General features: G+C 45.1%; 2 protein-coding genes across 2 annotated transcripts in view; one reads left to right on the forward strand and one right to left on the reverse strand.

Annotated features, from left to right (window-relative positions):
- The window catches only part of LOC107207553 (TGF-beta receptor type-2-like), a 29994-nt gene extending 18122 nt beyond the window's left edge, over nt 1-11872 (forward strand). The window contains exons 2-7 of the mRNA XM_015634870.3: nt 46-196; nt 1976-2178; nt 5160-5968; nt 6081-6222; nt 7433-7560; nt 11362-11872. Coding sequence (XP_015490356.1) covers nt 46-196; nt 1976-2178; nt 5160-5968; nt 6081-6222; nt 7433-7560; nt 11362-11574 — 1646 coding nt within the window. The 3' untranslated portion in view covers nt 11575-11872. The remainder of the gene's footprint in view (nt 1-45; nt 197-1975; nt 2179-5159; nt 5969-6080; nt 6223-7432; nt 7561-11361) is intronic.
- A 2978-nt stretch (nt 11873-14850) lies between these two features.
- Nucleotides 14851-22814, reverse strand: part of OSBPL11 (oxysterol binding protein like 11) — a 38835-nt gene continuing 30871 nt past the window's right edge. Inside the window, exons 10-13 of the mRNA XM_015634868.3 lie at nt 21761-21947; nt 18982-19164; nt 18216-18369; nt 14851-16860 (exon numbers count right to left, since the gene is read on the reverse strand). Coding sequence (XP_015490354.1) covers nt 16783-16860; nt 18216-18369; nt 18982-19164; nt 21761-21947 — 602 coding nt within the window. The 3' untranslated portion in view covers nt 14851-16782. The remainder of the gene's footprint in view (nt 16861-18215; nt 18370-18981; nt 19165-21760; nt 21948-22814) is intronic.

Here is a 22814-nt window from a genome sequence, read left to right on the forward strand (position 1 = left end):
GGCGAGCACGGCCGCGCTCACCTGCAGCTCCTCTCTGCTCCACAGCCTGCGGTGCCAGTGCCCGCCGCAGCCTCAAGACCAACCTGTGCAAGTGGTGTGACTCCACAGCTCCAGCCTGCGAGGAGAAGGTGTGCTACAGCAACTGCAACCTCAACTCCTACTGCGAGGACCCCTACGAGATCTGCGTGGCAATATGGTGAGAGGAAATTCCCTCCCCGAGGGGAGACAGGGGGGAAGAAGGGGTTGGTGTGTGTACCCCTGTTCTTGTGTTATTGCTTATTGCAGTAATTCAGGACTTTCTCTTCCCCTTTCTTTGACTCCATTATAATTAAAAGTATAATGCACAGTAAAAAAATAATTTGGTTGCCCTGTAATTAGTACCAGTTTATTTTCTAAATTAAGCTTTTGAGTGCCTCACACAAAGCATGGCAAGTGCTGCAGGACCTATAAACTCCCATAAACCTCTGAATTTAGCTTTACAAGCTGAACCCAAGGGCAAACCAGCAACCCTGACCTCCAAACCTATGATGTCCTCTTGCATCAGGCAGGTGAAACCTCAGTTCACATTCAGGGGTGCAGCCAGTCTTCATCCAGCACATGGACATCTGAGCTGGCACCACACTGGGGTTAACCCACTGGGTTTAACCCATCTCTTTCCCATCCCCTGGAAAATGTCCTTTTCTGCTCATGTGAGAGGTGCCTGGACAGGAAACACAGTCTTGCATTTCAGACCAAGCACACACTGCATGGTTTGGCCCGGAAGAGTGCCTCCCCCAGCTTTTTGGTCCCTGTGAGCAAAACTAAAAAAACATCCATTTTGGGTCTTCCCAGAGTGATTTTCCTCCACTTTCCCTTTTAATTTGGCTGCCAAAGTGAAAGCCAGCCAAGCACTTATCGCTAGGCTTTATCTCAACCTGCTAATTAGAGTGAATGCTGTATGCCAGCTTTCAGTAGGAGTTTGCCTCAACCTAATTGTTGCATTATGGACTTTTGAAAAGCAAAACACAAGAAACCCAAACAAACAAACAACAAAATCCACCCCCTGCCCCAAATTCCCCTACACACACATGGAGAAGTCACCTTAAACCGTGGGTAGGCAATCCAGTGTGTTACTGGGTTTTTCCCGTTTACAGCTACATGTACAAGGAAAAGCAAGGCCCTGCAGCAGGAATCCCCATTTCAAGAAAGCAATCCCACTACACAGGATGGAGCTGCACCCTACATCGTGTATTGGATGGGGTGAGGCAGCTATGCAGTCACAAATAAACTGCCAACCCCTCCCAGCATCTCCCATCCCATTCTAAGATTCATCCTGAGGATAAGATCCCTGCAGACAGGGCTCACCTCCAGGCCAGCCTTGCTGCTCACTTGCAGAGGCATATATGGATCATCCAAACTTCTCCTGAGTGGGTATCAGTCACAGCAGCAGCTTTGGCCTCATGCTCATGTCCTCCAGGGGCCCAGCCTTGGCAGAAGGGCTCTCACCCTGCTAGGACTCTTCATCTGGGAGCTCCTTTGTCAAATTACCTGGTAGCCCCAAAAAATGTGGGGAGTGCTGAAACAGGGGGACTTCATGAGGGAGAGGGTGATGAATTTAGGTTCTTTCCTTGGCTTTTATGTCTGACTTCCCAGCTGACCTCAGAGACACTGTGAAATCTCTCCATACCTTCATCCCCCCACTTTGCACCACTAGGTCAGGAGGCAGAGGCTGTCCCTGGAAAAGTAACAAATGGTTGTCATTTCTTTGGATGCACCCAGGAGTAGCTGCAATGCTGTAGCCTGTGCAGGGCCAGTCATCCCCATCACTGGTCCTGTAAGTACATGTAAGTAGAATTATACCAGAGCCACTGCACACAAGTTTTTCCCTACACAGCTCGAAAGAAATTATCCTAGAACTGGGTTTAGGGTGATGCACAGGTGACACAAGGGCCAAGCTGCCAGGCTGACACCGTGTCGGTTCATTTGTCACATGCAGGAGACAGGACAACGAGAGCATCAGGATCAGCACGCTGTGCCACAACCCCCACCGCCCCATCGAAAACCTCATGGTCCCCAACTACAACACCTCGCGCTGCATCATGAGCCACCAGCCCAGCGAGGACGGGGTCATCTACGTCTGTGGCTGTGTGGATGAGCAGGAGTGCAACGACAAACTCATCTTTGAAAACCACACCAATGGTGAGTGCTTTTCTTAATGTTATTTATGGGGGGAGCAGCACCCAGCACCAATGGCAATCCCTTGTATTTCCTGCGGAGTAGGAGATGCAATGGCAGAAGAGGCTCTTTTGCCATCTTCGACCTCCCTACATAAAATCCCTCCAGTTAAAATCTCTACCCCTTTACTAAGCCCAGCATTTTGTCTGTGGACAAAGCTTTCCTTGCAGCAATTCCTTCAGCCTTTGTCTGGAAACTTCAGGTGATAGAAAATCTACCACATCTCTCAGTGGGCCATGCCTTCAGCACTGCTTGAATCAACTGGGGAACCCAGGAACTGGTGTAACCCAATGTGAGTCAAAAGCTCTGAAAGCTTTAAATAAATCGCTGTGGAGCAAATCCTGCCCCAAAACACAGCCACAGGAACTGCTGGCATTCCCCATGGCTGTAACCCAAAGAGGTGGAGATGCAGAGGGTTGGGCACACAGAAATGCCTCCCGTGCTGCTCTCCTGGGAATTCCTGCAGCAGAGTTTCTCCCCAGAGCCATCTGGGTGCTGAGCACACACGTGAGCGTGGCTCGGCATGCTGATGCACATGGCTGGAGATCCAACGGGAGCTGTTAAGCCACAGGAGGAAAAACTAGTAGGCAGCTCATTTCTGTACCTCAGGAGGGTCATACACTTTGGAAATATTTCCACCCAAAGCCTTTGGGGGCTTGTCTTAACCTCCCCAACTCCAAGTGGACCAGGTTTATCCAACTGTCCATCAAGAATCCAACCTGTAACAAAAGCAAAATGAAATACCTCCAATTTTCCATAATCACAGAAAAAGCAGATGCTGAAAATAAGCCTAAGCAGAACCTGCAATCCAGTGGCATAGCTTCTCTTGCAGCATAAGGAAAGAAGAAAAACATCACATGAAATGCAAATTATCTGAACAAACAAGCCACTTTAATGGAGGCCAAAGATGCTAAATTTGGCGGTTCTTTGCTGCTTTCCCAGCCAAACATAACAGGTACACACACTTCTAGGGAGAGATGGTCAAATCCCAAAGTCGATGCCGGGATATGTGATTTCACACAAAAATGACAACTGGCTCATTGGAAATGCCGCCCCCAGCAAAGGCTCCATAACCAACCTCCTCCTGTCAGCCAGTGTGGAAAGCACTGGAAGTCGGAGCAAGACAAGTGCTGATCTTTAACAACTCTCTCCTCTTAGATATGGGCCAGGGGCCAGCTTAGGCAAACCCCAGGCTCACAGACCCCATTCTTTACATACTTTTTTTTTTCCTTTAAGGGATCATTTGCATTCTAAATATTAAATTATGATCACATTCAATGGTCTAGACAACTCCTGAGCAGAGAAACAAGCACTTCTCCAGCAGCTGAAGCAGGCAGATTTTTGTCCTATTTCTTGATTCCTTAAGCTCTGCTTTCAGGTCTGGGCTGCTGGGTGGCATTGCCCTTGCACTAGGGGACTCCATCAGAGTTCAGAGACCACACTAATGAACACACAGAGCCATCATTTCCTAAAGCTGTGCAGAAGCCCAGGTGAGACCTTGGGAAGATGCTGGGTAGGGTGGAGCATGGCAAGTCCTTTCCACCCATGCTCCAGCTGAGCCCAGCTCTGGAGGTTCATATCCCCTCAGCAGGGATGGACAGACCCACACAGCAATGCTTGACAAGGTGTAGGTTTACAGACATGTGGTTATTGCCACAGCAACTACCTTCGCTCTGCATGGAAGAGGTCTAAGCCCTGCTGCAATCCCTGTGTACCAAAAGACTTCCATCAGGAAGGGGCATCCTCATGAAGGAATTTCCTGAAGTTGCTTTAACTTCCCCTTTTCAGGAGTTGTGCACTCAACTCCCTTAAAAATATCTTCTCTTTCTTCAGAGTTTCAAAGATGGGATCCAAAGCATCGGGTAAATCCATTAAAGCAGTAGGTGATATCCAAGCCAAATACTTTCCAAAATAAACATATTCCTGAGTTAGTTATTGATTTATATCAGTTTAGGTTGATCTTGTGGTTTAAACCTGATGCCTATTTTAGAAACGCTTTCACAGCCTTGCAGAAATTAGCTGCAGCACATTTTTTTGAAATTTGCCAAGGAAAATAGCTAAATGCTCTGTTTTTCCAGAACCTGAATTATGATCTGCACACACTGAGGTCAAGCAGTGAGAGTTTTGCTTATGGAATGATTCTTATCCCTCTTCCCCTGGGTTATTATACTTGGCAGAAAAACCTCTGAGTAAGATTTTACTTGAATATCTCTACTGAAGTCAGCATGTTTATTCCAGGAATCACGAACATCAAAGGATCAGACAATTATATGTTGTGTGAGGGTTATGGCTTTGTGTGTGTGGACTCCCCCTGACAATCTGCAGGCCAACAGGGGTTTTAAAAGAAATAAAGCAAATGCAGCCATGCCCTGGTGATTGTTGGGGCTGCTGTTGTAAGGGGCTGGGGAAGGAGATGCCAGCAGTAGCAGACAAGCACTGAAATGATGCTCGTGTGCTAATTAACGTGCAAAGCATCCCGGCACTCCCCTGGGCTGGGTGGTCCTGCACACTGCCCACCCCCAGCATCACTCCTGGCTCTCTGTGCACCACAGGGGCCCAGAAAATCTTCGGGCCCAAGCCCGCTCAGAGATTTGCTGTGTTCGAGCCTTGCCTTGGATTTATCATTGTTATTTCCATGATCCCTTGCCTTGACCGTAAGCAGTGCTTGGGACCCCCAAAACGCCCTTTGCAATCTCTTGTGCCACACTGTCCAAGCGATTCTGGCCTGTGTCTTCTGTTGATAAATGGAGCCAAATTAGAGACCAAAACCGATCATCCCCTTTGCTAAGTGCCTGCATCTGGGTTCTGTGTCGGGATGAGCCCTTGTGCGGCCCCGCGAAGGGCTGCGCTCCATTAACAGCTTTGCATATTTTCCTCCTCCGCCTGATGAAAACGAGCTGTGGCAGACCCGCAGCAGCACCTCGCCTTTGCTTTCCTCCCCTCAGGCTACTCCATGCTGCAGAGCAAAGAGGTGATCCCCGTGGCTGCCATCAGCCTCCTGCCCCCGCTGCTGGTGGCGGTGATGATCACGGTGATATTTTACCTTTGCCGCACGCAGAAGCGACGCAAGAGAGCCAAGGTGTGGGGTGGGAAACAGGGCCAGCCCCCGGCGCTGCCGGAGCCGGGGAAGGCGACCGAGCGGGAGGAGAAGTTGTCCGTGCTGATGGATGAGGGCTCAGCCGGCACCAGCCCCGGCTGCGCCAGCAGCCGCCCCGCTGAGCTGCTCCCCATCGAGCTGGACGAGATGGTGGGCAAAGGGCAGTTCGCGGAGGTGTGGAGGGCCAAGCTGAGCCACAGCCGCTCGGGGCAGTACGAGACCGTGGCCGTGAAGATCTTCCCCTGCGAGGAATACTCCTCCTGGAAGAACGAGAGCCAGATCTTCACCGACACCAGCCTCAGGCACGACAGCGTCCTGCAGTTCCTCACTGCCGAGGACCGGGGCACGGGGCCCCGCCGGGAGTACTGGCTCATCACCGCCTACCACAGCCGGGGCAACCTCAAGGACTACCTCTCCCGCCACGTGCTGAGCTGGATGGAGCTGCAGAAGATGGCTGGGTCCCTGGTGAGCGGGGTGGCCCATCTTCACAGCGACTACACTGCCTGCGGCCGCCCGAAAATCCCCATCGCCCACCGCGACATCAAGAGCACAAACGTACTGGTGAAGAACGAGCAGGAGTGTGTGCTCTGCGACTTCGGCATCGCCATACGCCTCGACCCCTCCCTGACAGTAGATGACTTTGCCAACAGCGGGCAGGCAAGTATGACCCACCAACCCTCTCTGGAGGAGCCTTTTCCAGCCACCCCCATGGCCTGTGGCCGAAGTCCTTGCCCACCCCTGCTAATGCCTCTCTCCTCTCTGTGGCCAGGTGGGCACCGCCAGGTACATGGCCCCAGAGGTCCTGGAGTCCAGAGTGAACCTGGAAGACCTGGAATCTTTCAAGCAGATGGATGTCTACTCTATGGCCCTCGTTTTGTGGGAAATGGCCTCCAGATGTGAAGTGGTAGGAGGTAGGAGCATCGCTCCGGGTTGCTGCGTGCCTTTTTGCTCCCTTACTCCCACATCCCAGCTGATGGCACAAGACATGACTTGGGGTGGCCCAGGTCTCTGCAGGGCTGCCAAGAGCTGGTGACAGGTTCCCCTGCTCTGTGTGCCATGGCGTAAGGGGGGTGTCCCAGTGGTCAAGGAGCAGGACTGGACCCCATAGGGACATCTGGTCCAGCCCCTGCTCAAAACTGTCAAGCTGCCAAGACCCACGGAGCCTGCGCTAGTGATGCAAAGCAAACAAAGCAGGAAAAGCCAAAGTTGCCACCCCCTCCCCAACCATTTTTTCCTTCAGACAATACAGAGAGCTCATGTTTCAATGGGGACTCACAAACCCCAGCCTCTGACAGTATGCCATACTCTGTCACTTCCCAGAGCCACATCCTGGCATCGACAATTGTGTGTAGCAAAACATTTCATTAAGTGCCCTGGCGTTAGCCCCTGCCTGTCTTCTGCCTGCTCCCACTTACCTTCCTTCTCTGTCCCACCTACTGACGATACAAGTCCATAGAACTGCTGGAACCCCTAACCCTTGGCCAGAAAGCTGCTCCAACTGTCCTACAAGCCCCATGGTCGGCAGTGGGAGGCCTCTGCCTGGCTTGGATGCCCCATGCATTCTTTGTTCCCAAGCCAGCATTCCTAGGCCATCTCTCCCCACTCATATCTCACACCTGCATTCACATCCAGGCAAAAACCTCTCACATCACCTCTCAGCTGGCAGAGGTGGCTTCTCACCTTTGCCAACAGCCAACTTCTCCTTGGTCTTCCATGACATGGGGTTGCTCTTCCAGAAGGGCCATTCCTCTTCTAATCCATTCCCTGCCTGTAGCAGAAATCTGGAAATTCTCTTGTCATAGTCAGCCCTCCCATCCTTCACCAGCACAGGACTTTCTGCCTGCTCAAATTGTCTCACCCAAAGACAAACCAGGTCCTTTGTACTGCATCTTTTGGGTTCGGGGAGGAGATCAGATGGTTCATTGGTGCTGTCTCTGAAAAGAACCTCTATGTAAAAACCCAACACTACATTTCTCTGTTCAAATTCTCAATTGTTTCCAGGTCTGCTTATTTTTTTGCAGACTGTTAAAAACAAAACCATTCTTATCCAGTGGGCCATACCAAAATAAAGAAGGGAATGCATTAGAAACATCCTGTAATGCTGCTGTTGCTTCCTTGCAGAGGTAAAGAATTATGAGCTGCCTTTTGGGTCAAAAGTCCAGGAGCAGCCTTGTGTGGACACCATGAGGGACATCGTGCTGCATGGCAGAGGCCGGCCCGAGATCCCAAGCAGCTGGCTGGTGCACCAGGTAAGCTGGGAGCAACTGGTTCAGAAAAGAGCAACACACATTGTCCTTCCTCACTAAGCCAACCTGAAAAATTAAATTTATAGTCAAAGGGAAAGTGGGCAGAGCTCCATTGTAGATGACTGGGCCCACACAAGTCCCACTGGACTCATTTCCTTGTTGCACAAAAGCCACCAGCCATGGGCACAGCAGAACACATTGATCAACAGCCATGATCAGGAAGTTGTGAATGACAGGTGTTGGGTTTCAGACACCCTGAGGATAACAGCAAAATGGAGCACTTCAGTGTAGCTCTTGAAACAGTAAATCATTGGAGTTGGCCCCACTTCTCCCATAAGCACCTTGCCTGGAAGGCTCAGGAAACACCATCCCTCACACACAGCCATTCACAGCAGGGACAGAGGGGAAGGGAGGCACATCCAGCCTCCTGCCTGTTTGGCTGAGGCTTTCAAGCTCAAAATTACCTTCAACATGAGAGAAATTTCCATTGCTTCAAGGAAGAGCAAGCCAGAAATCATCTCCTTCATGTGAAACACTCAGGAAAAGTGAGTGAAGCTGAGAGCAGGGACTCTGCAAGGCTCAGGGCTTGCCAAAGGAAGCCTTTCACCAGCCTTCAGAGGGTCTGAAAGCAGAGTGTGTCAGCATAGAGGGCATAAGCCAGTGTTCTAGAACAGGAACAGTTCAGCAGTGACAAAATGTGTTCTGTTAAAATCACCCACAAGCACACCCAGAGCAACCAGCTACAGAAACAGAGCTCCCTCCTGGCCCTGACAGAGTCCTCTGCTCCATGCCAGTGCTTTCTGCCACACACTAAGGACACGAGGGGTAACAGGCATGCTGATTGTGACTTCCACTTCTTGTCTGACTTTGGTACTTCTTGAATTGCACATGTCTTGTGGAAAAACACCATCTGCTGATGAACACTCCCATTCACCTGAAAATCAAGCTGGTACATTTAGCCTGCTGGCTTTCAGAGCCTTACAGTGCTCAGTGCATCACTTTGCAATATCCACCTGTAAAATACACTGCCTCTGCTCCCACTCTGTCCTGCTGGCACATGGAGGCAGGCTTGGCAAAAGAAAAGAGAGAATTTCTCAAGCTTAAGAGGCCACATGTTCCCTACAATGTCTCCTCTCAAAACCGTGTTCATCCAAAGACCCACAGCTGACCTGACTGCCCAAAACTGCAAAGAGCATCAAAGGAACCCATGACTTCTGCAGGACCCTCTGGGAGTTTTATCACTCAGTGTGTCCATTTCTGGAGCTCACCCAGCTTTTCTCATTGACAAAGGCAGATACAGGAACTTCAATCAGCAGTGCCACATATCTGAAGCCTTTGAGTATTCATCTCAGACATTCACCTCCCAGGGTCTCTGATAAACTTTGAAACCACAGAAAAAATACACAGAGGCTTGGGTTGTCAAAAATCACACTTTGATAGAGTGTGAGCTTAACTGTGCTGCTCCCAGGGCTAAAGGGAGGCTGACTGCAGTCACCTCCCAGAAATAATATTGCTGTAGTTGGGTTGGTGTAGCAGGCAAACAGAGCAAGGCTTGTAAGGTGGGAGCTTTTATTGAACCATCTGATGGTCACTGGTGAAGAGGAACAGAAAAGCCATGTCATGTTGCTGGAAGTTTTTCTCTGACTAATCTCTGCTGGTCTAATAAACACCTCCTTACAATCCTGGCTATACAGCATTTTCTGGGCATTTTGCATCCTTTCTCTCCGGGATGAGGAATTGGGCAGCACCATCTGCTGGGAAGCAGCAGAAAGCCACCGGCTTGTGCCACTCCAGGGGTCCAGGCTGGCTTCTCGTGGGAGGAGGTGTTGGGTGACACTGAGAAAGGGTGACAAGTCACTCACCTGAATGGGAGGCACCCACAAATGTTCCCACTAATGAAAATAAGTTTGCTGCAGAGCTCCAAATGCTACTTCCACGTTTCGAATGTCAGGATTGCTCTCAGTCAAGTGAAGACCATGGGTTGATTTTCATCAAGTGTCAGCACTAATTTCCCTGACAGGGCTGACTCACCCAATAGCAGCTTCAGGGCAACTGCTTGCAAGGCCCCACAACAAAGTCAGCTGAAGAAATTTATCCCCAGTTTCCTAGATAACTTACAGACCCCTTAAGTCCATGCTTCTACCTTGTTTCACACCCCAATACATTAAAAAAAGGGAAAAAAAAAGGGGTTTTTAGGTCAGGTAAATTGATGAATCTAGTTCACAAAGCAGCTGAACAGACTGATGTACTGGCACAGAGGCTGCTGCATGACAGGAAGGAGCAGTGGAAGTTTAAGTCAATATTGCCACTAAAAATACACTTGTACAACTCAGCACCCCTCTGGAATCTTAGAAAAACGAGTATCTAATATAAAAGCCAAAGTAAGTTCATTTTGCAAGCCAAACAAGATGTTTCAGTTGTACCATTCAAAAGAGCATCATCAATACAAGGCAAACCACAAATAAATGTTATGATTTCAGGGAAAATAAGTACAGAAAATCTTGGATGTCCTGTTTGAAAACAGGATGACTTTAAAAGCTTCACCTAAGCTAGCTCATTTTTGCATGTAATCAATTACCCTCAAATCCTTTCAACTAAGCTAATAAATGAGTGACGTCAGAGGTGCTGAAACACACCATCTGTCAGTTTTGCTGTACAATCCTGTTCTCTCCAATCTGTGTCTATCATGGAAGATTTAGCACAATGAACCTTAGCAGTGAGCAGTGAGTTCTGAGCAAGGTGCAGAAGGGCAGATGGAACTGAACCTGTTATCTCTGTAAGACTTGGATTTTCCTCCTGTGTGGGTCTATATGAAACTTCAGAGTTCTCTACATTGCAAATTAAGAAATACATAAAACCCACTGAAAAACATGAAGCTTTATTTAGAATAATGATTTTTCCACTGTGCTCCAACTTTAGTTGACAATGATGCCAAGAGCAATAGCACATCATGGAATTACATGGGCGAGGGAAGGTTCAACATAGCTCCTGGTGCTAGCTGTGTTACTAGCTAAAGAGTGGGAAAAGCACCAGCTGAATATTACCATTTATTTTGTCCTAAGCCCAAAATATTGTGATTCTTTTCAGAGCCATACACAATTGGACAAAAAAAAATAACTTTCTGGGAGAGGTAAGCATTGTGCCTGAGAGGAACTCCATGTACTCTGGAGTAAACTGGGGAGCACCTCAGCCCATCTCAACCAAAACACTTATGTGATAAGAGAACAATGTTCAGCTGCAAACTGCAATGAGTGTTTGACACGGCACACTCTTTCAGAATGCCACTAAAACAAGGAGAGATTTAAGAAATTATTTCTAAACCTTCCTTTGAAAACCACCTCCCTCCCTCCCCCCATCCCCTCCCTCCAGGTGTAACAGGCAGGGCTCAGCTCAAACCCAGAGGCCTGGGCTCAGCCAGCAGCCTATAGGTCACTGTCCACACCTCTCCTGTCCCTCCTGATTTCAGGATGTTCTGATCCAAATGGGCAAGGCTGAGACAGGAAATAAATAGGGACTGAATGGAAACAGGTTCTAGGTCTCACAGCTAACACAAGCCAGTTTCCAGGGAGCATGGGGAATGTTTGGGAGCAGATGCTGTGAGAGCTGAGGCTGCTGCTCTAACACAAGCAGTACCAGTGGAAGCATCAGCACTTCCACAACTTACCGAGGCTGACTCCTCTTGTGCTTAAGCTTGGCCAAAAACAGCTTTTATGCAGGAGGCTGTCAGAAGTGTGGTAAACCACTGAGACTGTGTTAGATCCTCTTCCTGCCTTCTGATCCTAATTTCAGCCCTTCTGACTGCAGGGAATGCGTTTCCTGTGCGACACCATCACGGAGTGCTGGGACCACGACCCTGAGGCTCGGCTCACTGCCCACTGCGTGGCTGAGCGCTTCAACCTGATGGCACAGATGGATTGCGATGACATCCTCAACAACAACATGGACAATGAGGCCAGCAAAACAGCTTCTCCAGGTGGGGAGCACCAGGACAGTGATGGGAGCAGAAACATTCAGTGACACAGCAGGCAAAAGTCCTCATCATGAGGAACAAGAGGATAAAGGGAGAAGCATTTAGCTCATGGAGGAAAAAAAACCTCACTGTTTTTCAAAATGGAAGTAAGATCTAGTATATAAATTATTTATAAGATCTGTTTTCTCCCACAGATACAGTGAACTGTGGAATCAATATTTTCATTAAAGTGAAACATTATTATATGAACTGACTTTGTACTTTCTTAAAATGTATGATTCAAAGCATTCCTTTTATTATTTTTAAAAATAATAATGTTTAATCTTTTATTAATAAGCACCTGAATTCCATGTCTATCTTTTTTAAGTTCTTCCATATTGTCACCATGAGTTTACTTCTAACTTATTCTGCAGTGATTAAAACAATTTTCCTCTTTTTAAATGTCCTACACACACACACAAAATTTGTTGTAGCAGGGAAAAAAGACACCATTAGATGTACCACACCCTTTGTGGAAGAAATGCTGACATCCAAGAAGATCATGCATGCAATATTGTGCAAAGATCAACAATAATCTGGTTTGTAAAAGCCTGTTGCGATGCAACTCCAACATACCTTTCTTCACTGGGGAATTCCTGGGTTAATTGATAGTTCAGGTGGGTGTATGAAGCTTCTCTGAGAGAAAAAAGAAGTCACCAGTGTGGATGTGGCTGCTTCACCCTGAAAACTCTCCATGCAGGATATCTAGACAATCCTTTCCCCCATCAGACTGGTTTCCAGCCACCTGTAGCCAGTTCTGTGCCACAGTAACAGCATTAACACAAGGTGTTGACCAATTCTTCTGGAAGCTCTCACACCCTCCAGCTCAGTTACCCCACCTGGGGAAACACGATCAGACTGAACTGAAACCTTTATTCCCACGATCAGCAGATCAACCCAGGCTGCCTCTGTTATGGGAAGCAATTAAGGAAAGGTAAGTCACATCTCACTCTGAACCCTGGTACTGTACTGGAGGGTACAAATCCCTCCACCCTTAGAAGCAAAAACCTCAGGTGCTCCTAAGCCCTGCAAGCCCATACCTGACACACAGGTGACCTGACCTTCACAAAGGTATTTTTTTGGAATAGCATCTGAGAGGAATACATTTCTTACCACTACATAGCTGCATGGATCAGCCCAGAAAGAGGGGAAGGAAACAAACCGTGCAACAGCCACAAGTTTTCTACAGCTGAGGCTCCTCAATGTGGAGCAGGGAAGCACATTTGCAAGGCTGGTTTGGTTCTTTTAAGTGCTCAGCTATGACAGTACTAACCCATATAAAAACCTTTTCTTCTCTAGCTCTTGTTTCCATCTCCCTGGACTGTTTTTACAGCTGCTAAATTAAAAGGTTATTGTCTCCAAACGCTTCAAAGAAGGACAGAAGGGGAATGAATTAGGTTGCACCGAATCTAAATAGCAAAAAATTTGCTTAGCTACCACTTATGCCATCTGCAACTGTGACTGCACCTGTCATTCTCACTAATCTTCACCTGGCTGCTATCTCCTCACACCTCACAATTTTTCAAGTTAACCTTTTCTCTTGAAGCACACCCTCCCCAGTTCCCCAAATACACCTTTTCCAACCCACCCGACTTCAGCCTCATTTCTTTAACATATTAACCATTGCTCTTGCACAAGAGAAACAGAGCATGGGGCAGCTTTTCTGTCATGGAAATAAAAAACTACGGGAACACTGGTACTAAACTCCCCTCCAGACTGTCCAATCTTTCCTTAGTATTTTGTACAAAATTTTCATACCAAGTTCTGCACCAAGTTGTTTGGACACACTGATGAATATGTTCACTTGTTCTTCCAAGCTCAAAAGGATTTAAAAGTCACTCTGACCTGTTCTTCCCACAGGTGACAGGGACAGAGGGGCACCAGCCTGTGCAAACTAGACATTGAAGGCTACACCTCTGATTCTGATGGCTGAAATCCAAATTCTCCTGGGGAGACAGACTTCACCCTAGGCTTGACAGTTCATACTATAAATATGCTGAAAAACTTTATCTTTTCCCCTACCCATGCCTAAAATCTTGAACAACCCAATTTGCACAGTGCATCTTTTTCCCCACAAAACACAAATCCATCAGGATTACACACCTGAATGCCTGTGTTAAACAGCACTGACTTGTCACACTCTGTTTTCTGTGAGCAGCAGCAGGCTGCACAGCACCTCTAAAGAGAGCCACTTATTTAAAATCCGAGATCTGTTTATGATTCTAAAATCACTGAGATCAATGAAAATTCTGCTCTTAACTTCAGTGAGGCCCAGTCAAGCCAAGAAGACAGACGGTAACATAAGCCAATGTCCTATTTTGCCATGTTCCCTGTTGGAACACACTGTGGCTCTAGCAAGTATCTACACAGGAAGCAGCACTGAGCCCTTCCCTTTGCTCCAGAAGGTACCGGATGGAAACAACACCAGTTACGCAAGAGAATCAAATCTGGTCAGAGTTAAAAATACATCCATTACTCTGCAGGGTGTTTGCCACCCCCTGAAGAATCACAATTACAATTTAAGCTGGATATTTAGTGGCTAGATTTTTTCTTTTGAAATGGTTTTCAACTATGTCCTTTGTTTCTAGAGGCAGAAATTTTCATCATAACTAAATCCATATCAGGAACCATTCCAGTTCTGGTGATCACTTGAGCAAAGGAATGCTTCACACTCTTCTTTTCCTAGAAACATCCCCATGTATTGTATCAAAGTATTTCTTCAGGACTAGGTCTGTTTTTACACAACAATAAATGTTTCATTTAGTAACAGCTTTCTTAGTGTGAAACCACAAGCATACCAGATGAAGGAGGAAGAGAAATAACTTGACTAATAGTATTATATAAACAACACAAATGGGTTTATGGCCAACATGGAAGCTTGCCAGTCTCATTTACAGCCATCACCTTGACAAATCTCAAACCAAAATTTTAAGCCGAGTTTAGTGACTGAGTTTTAAGTCTGTATTTTAGTTAGCTTAAGCTTGATCCCTGGAGTGTACTCAGCTGAAAAAGGTTTGGTTTTGCTCTGACCACTGCCATATTAAAAGCTGGGCCTTGCACCACAGCCCTTGGTGTTCGTTTAAAGCAGATGTGCCATGTGACATGGATAAAACAACTATGAAATACATACTGTGTTAATCTCCTTCTCTACCAGCCCCATTTTGGTGCAGGTGCTGACAAACCACAGATGAATTTCACACGTTGCCACCACGATTCCTATCCCAAATCCTGGAATTGGCCAAGGAGACACATGTGCCACAGACCCAGAAACAAGGAGGAACTAATCCCACTATTTTAATTTTATTTTTATTCCTGGTTAAACATGAAAATGCCCAATGGATATCCAAAACTATCACAACAGGATGGTTGTATAGAATATCACAAACAAGACAAGTAGGGCCTAAAACATTCTTCTGCTGGAGAATAGCTACCACTCAAGCACATAGTGCCAAAATATCCCACTTTTGGGACCAAGGAAAGCCCAGACAGATCTCCAGCATGTAAGCAAACAACCACCTACTCTTTCCTGGTCACCTGATCTCTAGGAAAGCAGACAGAACAAATGAATCATTTTGTAGCTTTATTATTCCCCCCCCCCACTTCTCATAAACGGACTATGACTTGCATTGAGATCTCAGTGCATTTCACAGCAAAAAAAAAAAAATGTACAAGAGGATCAAAACAGTTGTGCATAAACCCAACTCTTTTTTTTTTTTTTTTTTTGCATGATTTAAAGTTTGTGTTGAAAGTTAACATGGTTATTTAAACCTTCTGATGCATTCTTACACTTGCATCTTCTCTATGGAAAACATCTTACCAGATCACACAGTTGTGAGTTCTCATGATGCTGGATCAGGTGCAGCCATTGCTATGGCTGGGAAGTGGCAGATAATGTTATATACACTGATTGGAAGACTACATCAGAAGAAAAAACAGATTAAGGCACCACTGTTGGAAAAATTAAGGTAGCTTGTAGTTACAACAATAACGAAAGCCATAGTAAGTACTATTCTTAATTGCCAGCAATTCTTAGACTTCAATAAAATAGTTATAAAAAGGAGAAAAAAAATAAAAAAAAAGGTATGTTTGTACCTGAATACAGTTTCCTGATATCTGATTGTGTTTCAAATCAATACCCAGTCCTCAGCATAATCAATGTTTGTTTGGGTTTCTTTATGGTAAGATGAAAAACCAGGACCTACAGTCCATGTATTCAAGGTCACATTTCACTGCTTTGTTCTGAACAACACCACAGGAGAAAAACAAAACAACCCAAAGGACAGTTTGTAACACTGATACTTCATCTCTGAAACGATTAGATGGGCAGAAAAATTTAAATACAAAACTGTACGTTTTCTGTTCATTTTGAAAGCCTTAGTCCTCAGGAAGAGAAGTTGGAGGAGAAAAAACAGGCCAGATCTCATTATATTATAACTTGAGAAAAACCAGTCACTCAAAGAGATTTAATAAAATTAGAGTTGAAAAGTGTTCAAATTACTTTTCCAATTCAAGTCAATTATTTCAAGTATATTAAAACGTTTCAGAGGAAAAATTTCTCCATGGTTACACTTCTAATTGCTTTTATAAATCCATAAAAAAGAAAAGTAGTCTCTACGTACATCCCATATTCCTCCAATGCATGCAGGCGCTCTCTCTGAAGGAAAGGTCGTCATGATCCAGTTGTTTCTTAATACTGATTTCAGGCACATCTTCCAAACACCCTTCCAGTTCTTGCCAAGAAGGTTAATTACTGGGCATAAAAGCAGCAATTTTCTGTTGCTGTTGTCTACTTGTGTACTGAGGAGGTTTCAGTGATTAAAGAGCTTGACACAGATTCCAAGAGAGTTCTTATGTCACTCTAAAATCCAACAGGTTCCTTCTTCTCTCAGGCAGCTTTTGCAATCAGATCTACTTAGAAGAAATCTTACACAATGCAGATAAAATCTCTTGGATCATACAAAAAAACAAGTTGGTTGAATGTACCTGGCAGGTTTGACTCTACAACTTGGATTTTTACCTTCTTTTTTTTTTTTTTTAAAATAGCTTTAAAGTGCCCTAGTATAGTTATTTCTTTATTTCTCTTATTTCTTTATGCTCATTTAAACTTGCACAATTACATAAAAAGGGGACAGGGACACTCAGTGTGATTACTGTGTTCTGAGAGACAGAGGAAAAGGAGAGGAAAATCAGAAAACTCATCTTAAAGCAGGTTTTTTCTAGTTACTGTCCGTTTGCTGAGTTTGTGCGGCAGAGACTGTTTTCCAGAGGGGTTTATGGTAAACCCAGCCATCTCCCTGCAATTTAAAGAGAAAGTATGGTTATCACAAAGACACTGCCTTGGGAGAACTGCCTTCACACAACTATTAGACTGATGGCTGTGAACAGCAGAGGGACAGAGCTACTGTCTGTAACTCCCACAGATCGAGGCACAGAGATCAGCACTGCAGGCTGCTGACACTGCTTCAGAACACGTGCGGACTCCTGCCAAGCCACCACGCTCTCTGGGAGCAGACTGCACTTGTAATTAACCCAGTCAAAAAGCCACTCTTCTCAACTGTGTGATCTAAATTACTTTCACAAGCCAAATAAACAGCTAGCAGAGAGGCAGCTACCCAGGATTATCAGCTCTACCTCTACTTACCTGGAAATGCAGTGCTCAGGATGGTGTGTGAATGTTTTCTGAGTACATCTGTATCCTGGACTAGCAACAGAATTTCATATTTTGCAAATCTAACAATACAACTATCTAACTTTGAGCTAATCATACTAACACAGCATTAGAGAACAAAAACCTTCATGGGAGCTAGTCCTGAATTTGACAAAACAAACATGGAATATGTCCAAGAGAAAGAAACCCTTTAGCCTATGTTTTAAACCCTTACTAGATCACAATTATGGGGAGAAGAGGGGGAATTACATTACTGCAGTGTAACAGATAAAGCTTTCACTGTAAGGAGAATCTAAACTACAACAGCATTAATTTTACTCAAGAACTCTCCTGTTGCAAAGGGTTCAGCAAAGGTCTCTAGACAAGCAAGGTCTCACCACATGGACCACAAGAAAAGCTTATTTCAAAGTTATCATACCAGCATCCCCCAATCCTCCTGGGCAGGCTGCACTTCCCCCTTGGTAAAAGTATTACTACATTATTACTACTACTATTATTACTGAAGTACAGATTAAGAACTGAACAATTAAGTTCTATCCAAAACGTAATGCAGAAGAACAAAAAAAGTGGTAAGTTGAGAATTAACTCAATTTCTTCTTCCTAACAATAATACGTTGGGTACACAAACACACAACCTCAGCAAAACTAGTACAACTGATTATTTTCTTTGGGCACATGTGTATATGCAAAACTATTTTCCATGTGCCATTAAGGAAGTGCTTGGTAAAAGAAACAGGACCAGAAAACTGAAAAAAAATTTGATGCAAAATCCAAGCATTCACAAAGTGGAGAATGAAGTCATACCTTCACATGCTTACGAATTCTTATGTTACCTTACTCCTATAAATCCCACAAAGCTAAACTGCAAGATCTAAGGCCAAATACTCTATTCTGATAAGACACAGACCCATATGTGCCCCTGCTTGCATAACAGCTCTGCTTCTGCCTTCAGCAATAGCAGATAACTGCTTGGAAACTTACATCTTTAAGGAAGTATTTAGTACACCAAGGTGTTTCTGTCTCAGCACGAAGTCTCTCTTCATTCCTCTGCCGTTCTTCCAGGGCTCGCTTGTGCTCTGTAGCCTTATCGATGTCTCCATCCCGCAGAGACTCTGTCACGTGCTGCCACAGCCTCCTACAAAATTAACTGGTAACTTTACTGCTCCAAAGGCTTCCCAGCCAGCCACCTCAAACTGCAGGATCGCTGTGGAACAGGAGCACTCTCTCCATGTACACGTGACAAACCAGCCCAGGTCAGAGCATGGTAGTGCAGGTGAGGGCTCATGGCCAAGTCTGAGAGCTACTCCAGCAACTGGGAGCAGGTAGGAAGGGCTCTGAGGTTCTGGCACTGCCAATTTAATGTCTGTTTGCAAACCCTTTAAAGCTGCTATTCGAAGTGTTATTCAACAAACAGTTTCTTGTGAGGATATCAGGGGCTGCCTTGCTGTGTAGCTGATGCATAAAAACAAAACTAATAGGGAGATTCTGTTCTCTGGTAAGCATTTTGTGAGCTCAAAAAATCCCCTCTGTTCATAAATAGAAGGAAAAATAAACAGCCATGTGCCTGCACTAGGGTTTTGCTTTTTTTTTTTTCGCTTGATTTTTATTTTTAGAAAACATTGAAAAAATAGGGTCACTGCTGCTAAGCACTATCCAAAAATACTATCTGCAACTGCAGGTTTTCCTAAGGCACTCACCAGACTGCTTAGGACAAAAAGGGTCAGACAAGAGCAAACACATACTCTACCTAGATTCAAAGGGGCCTTGCTTCTCCAGGGGCCGGACTCGTTTTCTTGTCACAAAGAGCTTTGTCAAGTCCACATATTTGGTCTCCCCGTTGCTGTAGGTGAACTCAAGCACACTGTTCCACTCCCCCTGCACTTTGCACACCACCGTGTTTGTCATGTTCTGCTTCACTTCACCTGTGACTCTAGGAAAGAAATTCATTTTTAAAAAGCCATGGCTGAAGAAACCTGAGGACTGTTCCTTGCATAATCACTCAATCCTGAATGAGTCTGCAAACTTGTCACACTGCCTTGAAAAAGGTTAGTTATTTGAATTGCATTTGTGTGGAGAAGCTCAAAGAGCAAAGTGACTTTCACTCACTGCTCTAGTTCTCTTCATGTTACCCAGGAAACTCCATTTTTGGCTTCAGCTTGTTTCAAGCCTCTTAAGGAAATTGAAAATGAAAAAGGAACTAACACAGGCTGATTCACATAGAACAAGCAGTTGATAGTATCCACCTGAAGTATCACATCAGACACATAGTTCAGACTTAATAAAAACTAAACTTTCTAGCAAGAATATATCTCACTATCTGCTGGCACTTCATCTTGTGTCTTTACATTTCAACCTTCTCCTTATGTAGGTGGTCTCATTTTCCTGTTGCTCACATAAGCAGCAGACACACAAAGGCAGAAAGCAAGGCAGGAAACTAGGAATCAGGAGAAGTGCTTTTGTTCCCTGTCTTTTCTACAGAAACCTCAGCCAATAACAAGATAAGGAAAATGTCTTTCTAACATGCAGTATTTCATTCAAAGTGTTTCATAATGCTAAAGTAACCCCATAATTACACACACTGATGCGTATTTTTCTTCTCAACTTCAAGACCTGCATGAAGACCTCCTGACATCCACTTCATCCTGACCTAGTTTTTGAGCATTGCTTGGCAAGCAAATTGCCAGTCTCAAATAGAACTTTTCTCCTAGAAACAAAGAAATAAAAGGGTCTGTACACTATACAAACGAGACTTGAGACATTCTCACTTGTAAGGTGCTGCAGGATTCACAAAGGATACTGTCTCTAGCTCCAATTAAACTGCAGTTAGCTGTACACAACCTCCCTAAAACTCACCACTTTCCAGCCCTCCTGCATTTCATCAGTGCTCACACAAAACACAGGCTACATCTCCTTCCACACTTCCATTGTGTGCAGCTCAGAACAGCAAACCTGCACACCACCAGCTTGCTCTGATGTCCTTTGAACAACTGCATCCTGCAGGGTGGAAAGCAGCACTTCTGTGCTCCCACCTGGCGTGGGACACACTCAGAGGAGAAGGGAGCACAGGACACAAGTGCCACTTCCTTTCTTTCACACACAGTGGTCACTTCCCACTGTGCCTGCACCTACCGGTCTTCCCCAGTCCTAGCATCAAAATAGATAAATTTATCTCTCAAGCAATGAAACGAGTATCACAGGTGAGACCTTCCAGCACAGAGCTAGTGGATGCCAGCCAAAGCAGACTTGCAGGGAATCTCCAGGGCAAGGGGGAAAGCTCACAGCCAGCTTACAGCAGGAGGCAGCTGCCAGGACTTCTGTCACACCATGGTCCAGCAGTTCAAACCTGAATTAACCTCATGAGAAATATCTTAAAAAACCCAGGCTGATAACTATATGCTGCTCATACAGTTTACCATTACAAAAACTTAAGATTTGTTGAAAAAACATGAGCAATAAAAGCACATTTACTTTCTCTTTTGTGGAAGTTAAGAAGCACTAACAATTACTGAAAATAGACAGAGCAGCTGACAAGCAAGCAGCCTTAAGTTTGTGCTTCTTCTTATCCTGCGACTTCCACACCTCACCAAAGCTATTACACATGGTGGAGTCCCTGTCCTCCTCCCAAGACGATCTCTGAACAGCCTGGATCCACAGGATGCCAGAGATGAGCCTAGTCAGACTCTGCAGTTACTTCGTCACAACTTTAACAGCTTGATTTTTTCCAAGCATTGTGTGGTAACAAGACAATGCTGACATCCAGTATTTTAATATCAATATCAAAATTACTGCCTCTGGTCACCAGAAAGTAAATATAAAGTTGTATTACTCATTACTGAGGTGCAGTATGAACTGCTCCATTAAACTCTCATTATCTGTATTTCTCCAGGTTGCACTGCTCTGACACACAACCACTGCCAGCACTGCAGACCAAAGTATCTGCCTGAACCTGCACCAGTGATAAAAACTGCTGGCTCTTATTTGTAATCTTGGCATGACTGATACATGTCTAGCTGTCCATTATCGTTATCCTCTATTTCATCCAGCTAAAGAGGTACAGGACCAAGGAGCCAACTGAGTTCCAGCTGAGGTCTAACAACAAGGGTCACTCTACAAAAAAATCCATACCATTGCCATAGCAACTCCTGTGCGCTCTGAGTAACCATGACAACACTGCTGCTTCCCATCAAGAGATTCTTTTGGCAATGTCCAATCATCACCACGTCAAATTTTCAATAGTTACAGTACCTTGAACAGATCTCTCTTTAAAAAGCCTCTACATCTGTGACTAACTTCAGAGAGGCAAACAACAAAGCAGTTTCCAAATTACATCACTGAAGTAAAACTACATCCTCTAACTTATCTCTTATGACACAAGAACAGCTATTGCAAAGTGGAAGATACATCCTGGAAAAAAACCCATATGATGTGTCACTTTCAAATTGCACCAAGTGAAACAGAACTACATGCACGCTTCAGTTCTCCAAAAGTGAGATCAATCTTATTTCAAACAAACAAAATGTTCTCACCGATGCAATTTGCCACCGTAGAAGGGCTTGGTGTGAAAGTTAATACTTGCAGAATACCCAGTTTTTGCACAGTTAATGTTGACTTTTCCTCCCAGCTCTACCCAAGGAACAGTTAAAATTGAGCGGGCGTATGCACAGGGCAGAGAGAAGGTGTATTCTTCTCCATGTTCCAAGAGATGTAAGATACCTGTGTGAAGAAATACAAGAATCTGTAAACCAGTACCATTTCAGAAAAGGCCAAACAAGTTGTTGAAATAGTCAATACTACATCTGGCTACTTTTCCTCATAGCCCCTCACACAAAAAAAAAGTTTAAAAATTCACACAAGAGTGTCAATTATTAGATTCTAGATACAAACATTTTCCTTCACTAACTTGAGTAATGTGCATTTAAATCTCTTCTGGGAAAACATATTTTTCTCAATAATACTGTTCCATAAAGTATAATGCTATGCACATACTTTTCAGAAGCACATATAAGGGCTGGTCACTGTCTTACTGACGGCTCTGGAGCACGGCAAGACAAGCCTTACACTGACAAAAGGAAATAATGAATGAATTCCCTGAGCTGCAGATCCTGAGGAGGGCTAATACTCTTGCTTTCCCTTTCTGTAATACACCTTGCCCAATCTGAAGGCAGGTAGCAGAGACAATTCTTACAGCATCTTTCTGCCAAGATAAACCCAACTCCTTCCTGACACCAACTTTTGCAATAAATGTCAAGAATGTCATTAAATACTAGATTTTTTCTTTGGGTTTTAAGATTAGTGGGTTTGATTCCTATAAATAATCCAAAAGCACAAGATCTCCCTCTTGCCCTTACAAGAAAAGAGCACAACATCTAATTGCTGCCTGCTCCAGCCTCTGGGGCACAGTACCCTGGGTGTCTGACATCAGCAAAAACAACACAGGAAATTCTGAGAAAAGTTATGGTTTGAGAAAGGTCCTGCAAGAGATCAACTTCAGAAATTACACCTGCACAGCCAAAGATGTGCCTTTCATATACCCTGGCATTCCCTTGGTCATTCCCTTGTCCAGAGTGTAGTTTATAGTTT

This window comes from Parus major, chromosome 7 (genome assembly GCF_001522545.3).
Source record: "Parus major isolate Abel chromosome 7, Parus_major1.1, whole genome shotgun sequence".
Lineage (NCBI taxonomy): Eukaryota > Metazoa > Chordata > Aves > Passeriformes > Paridae > Parus > Parus major.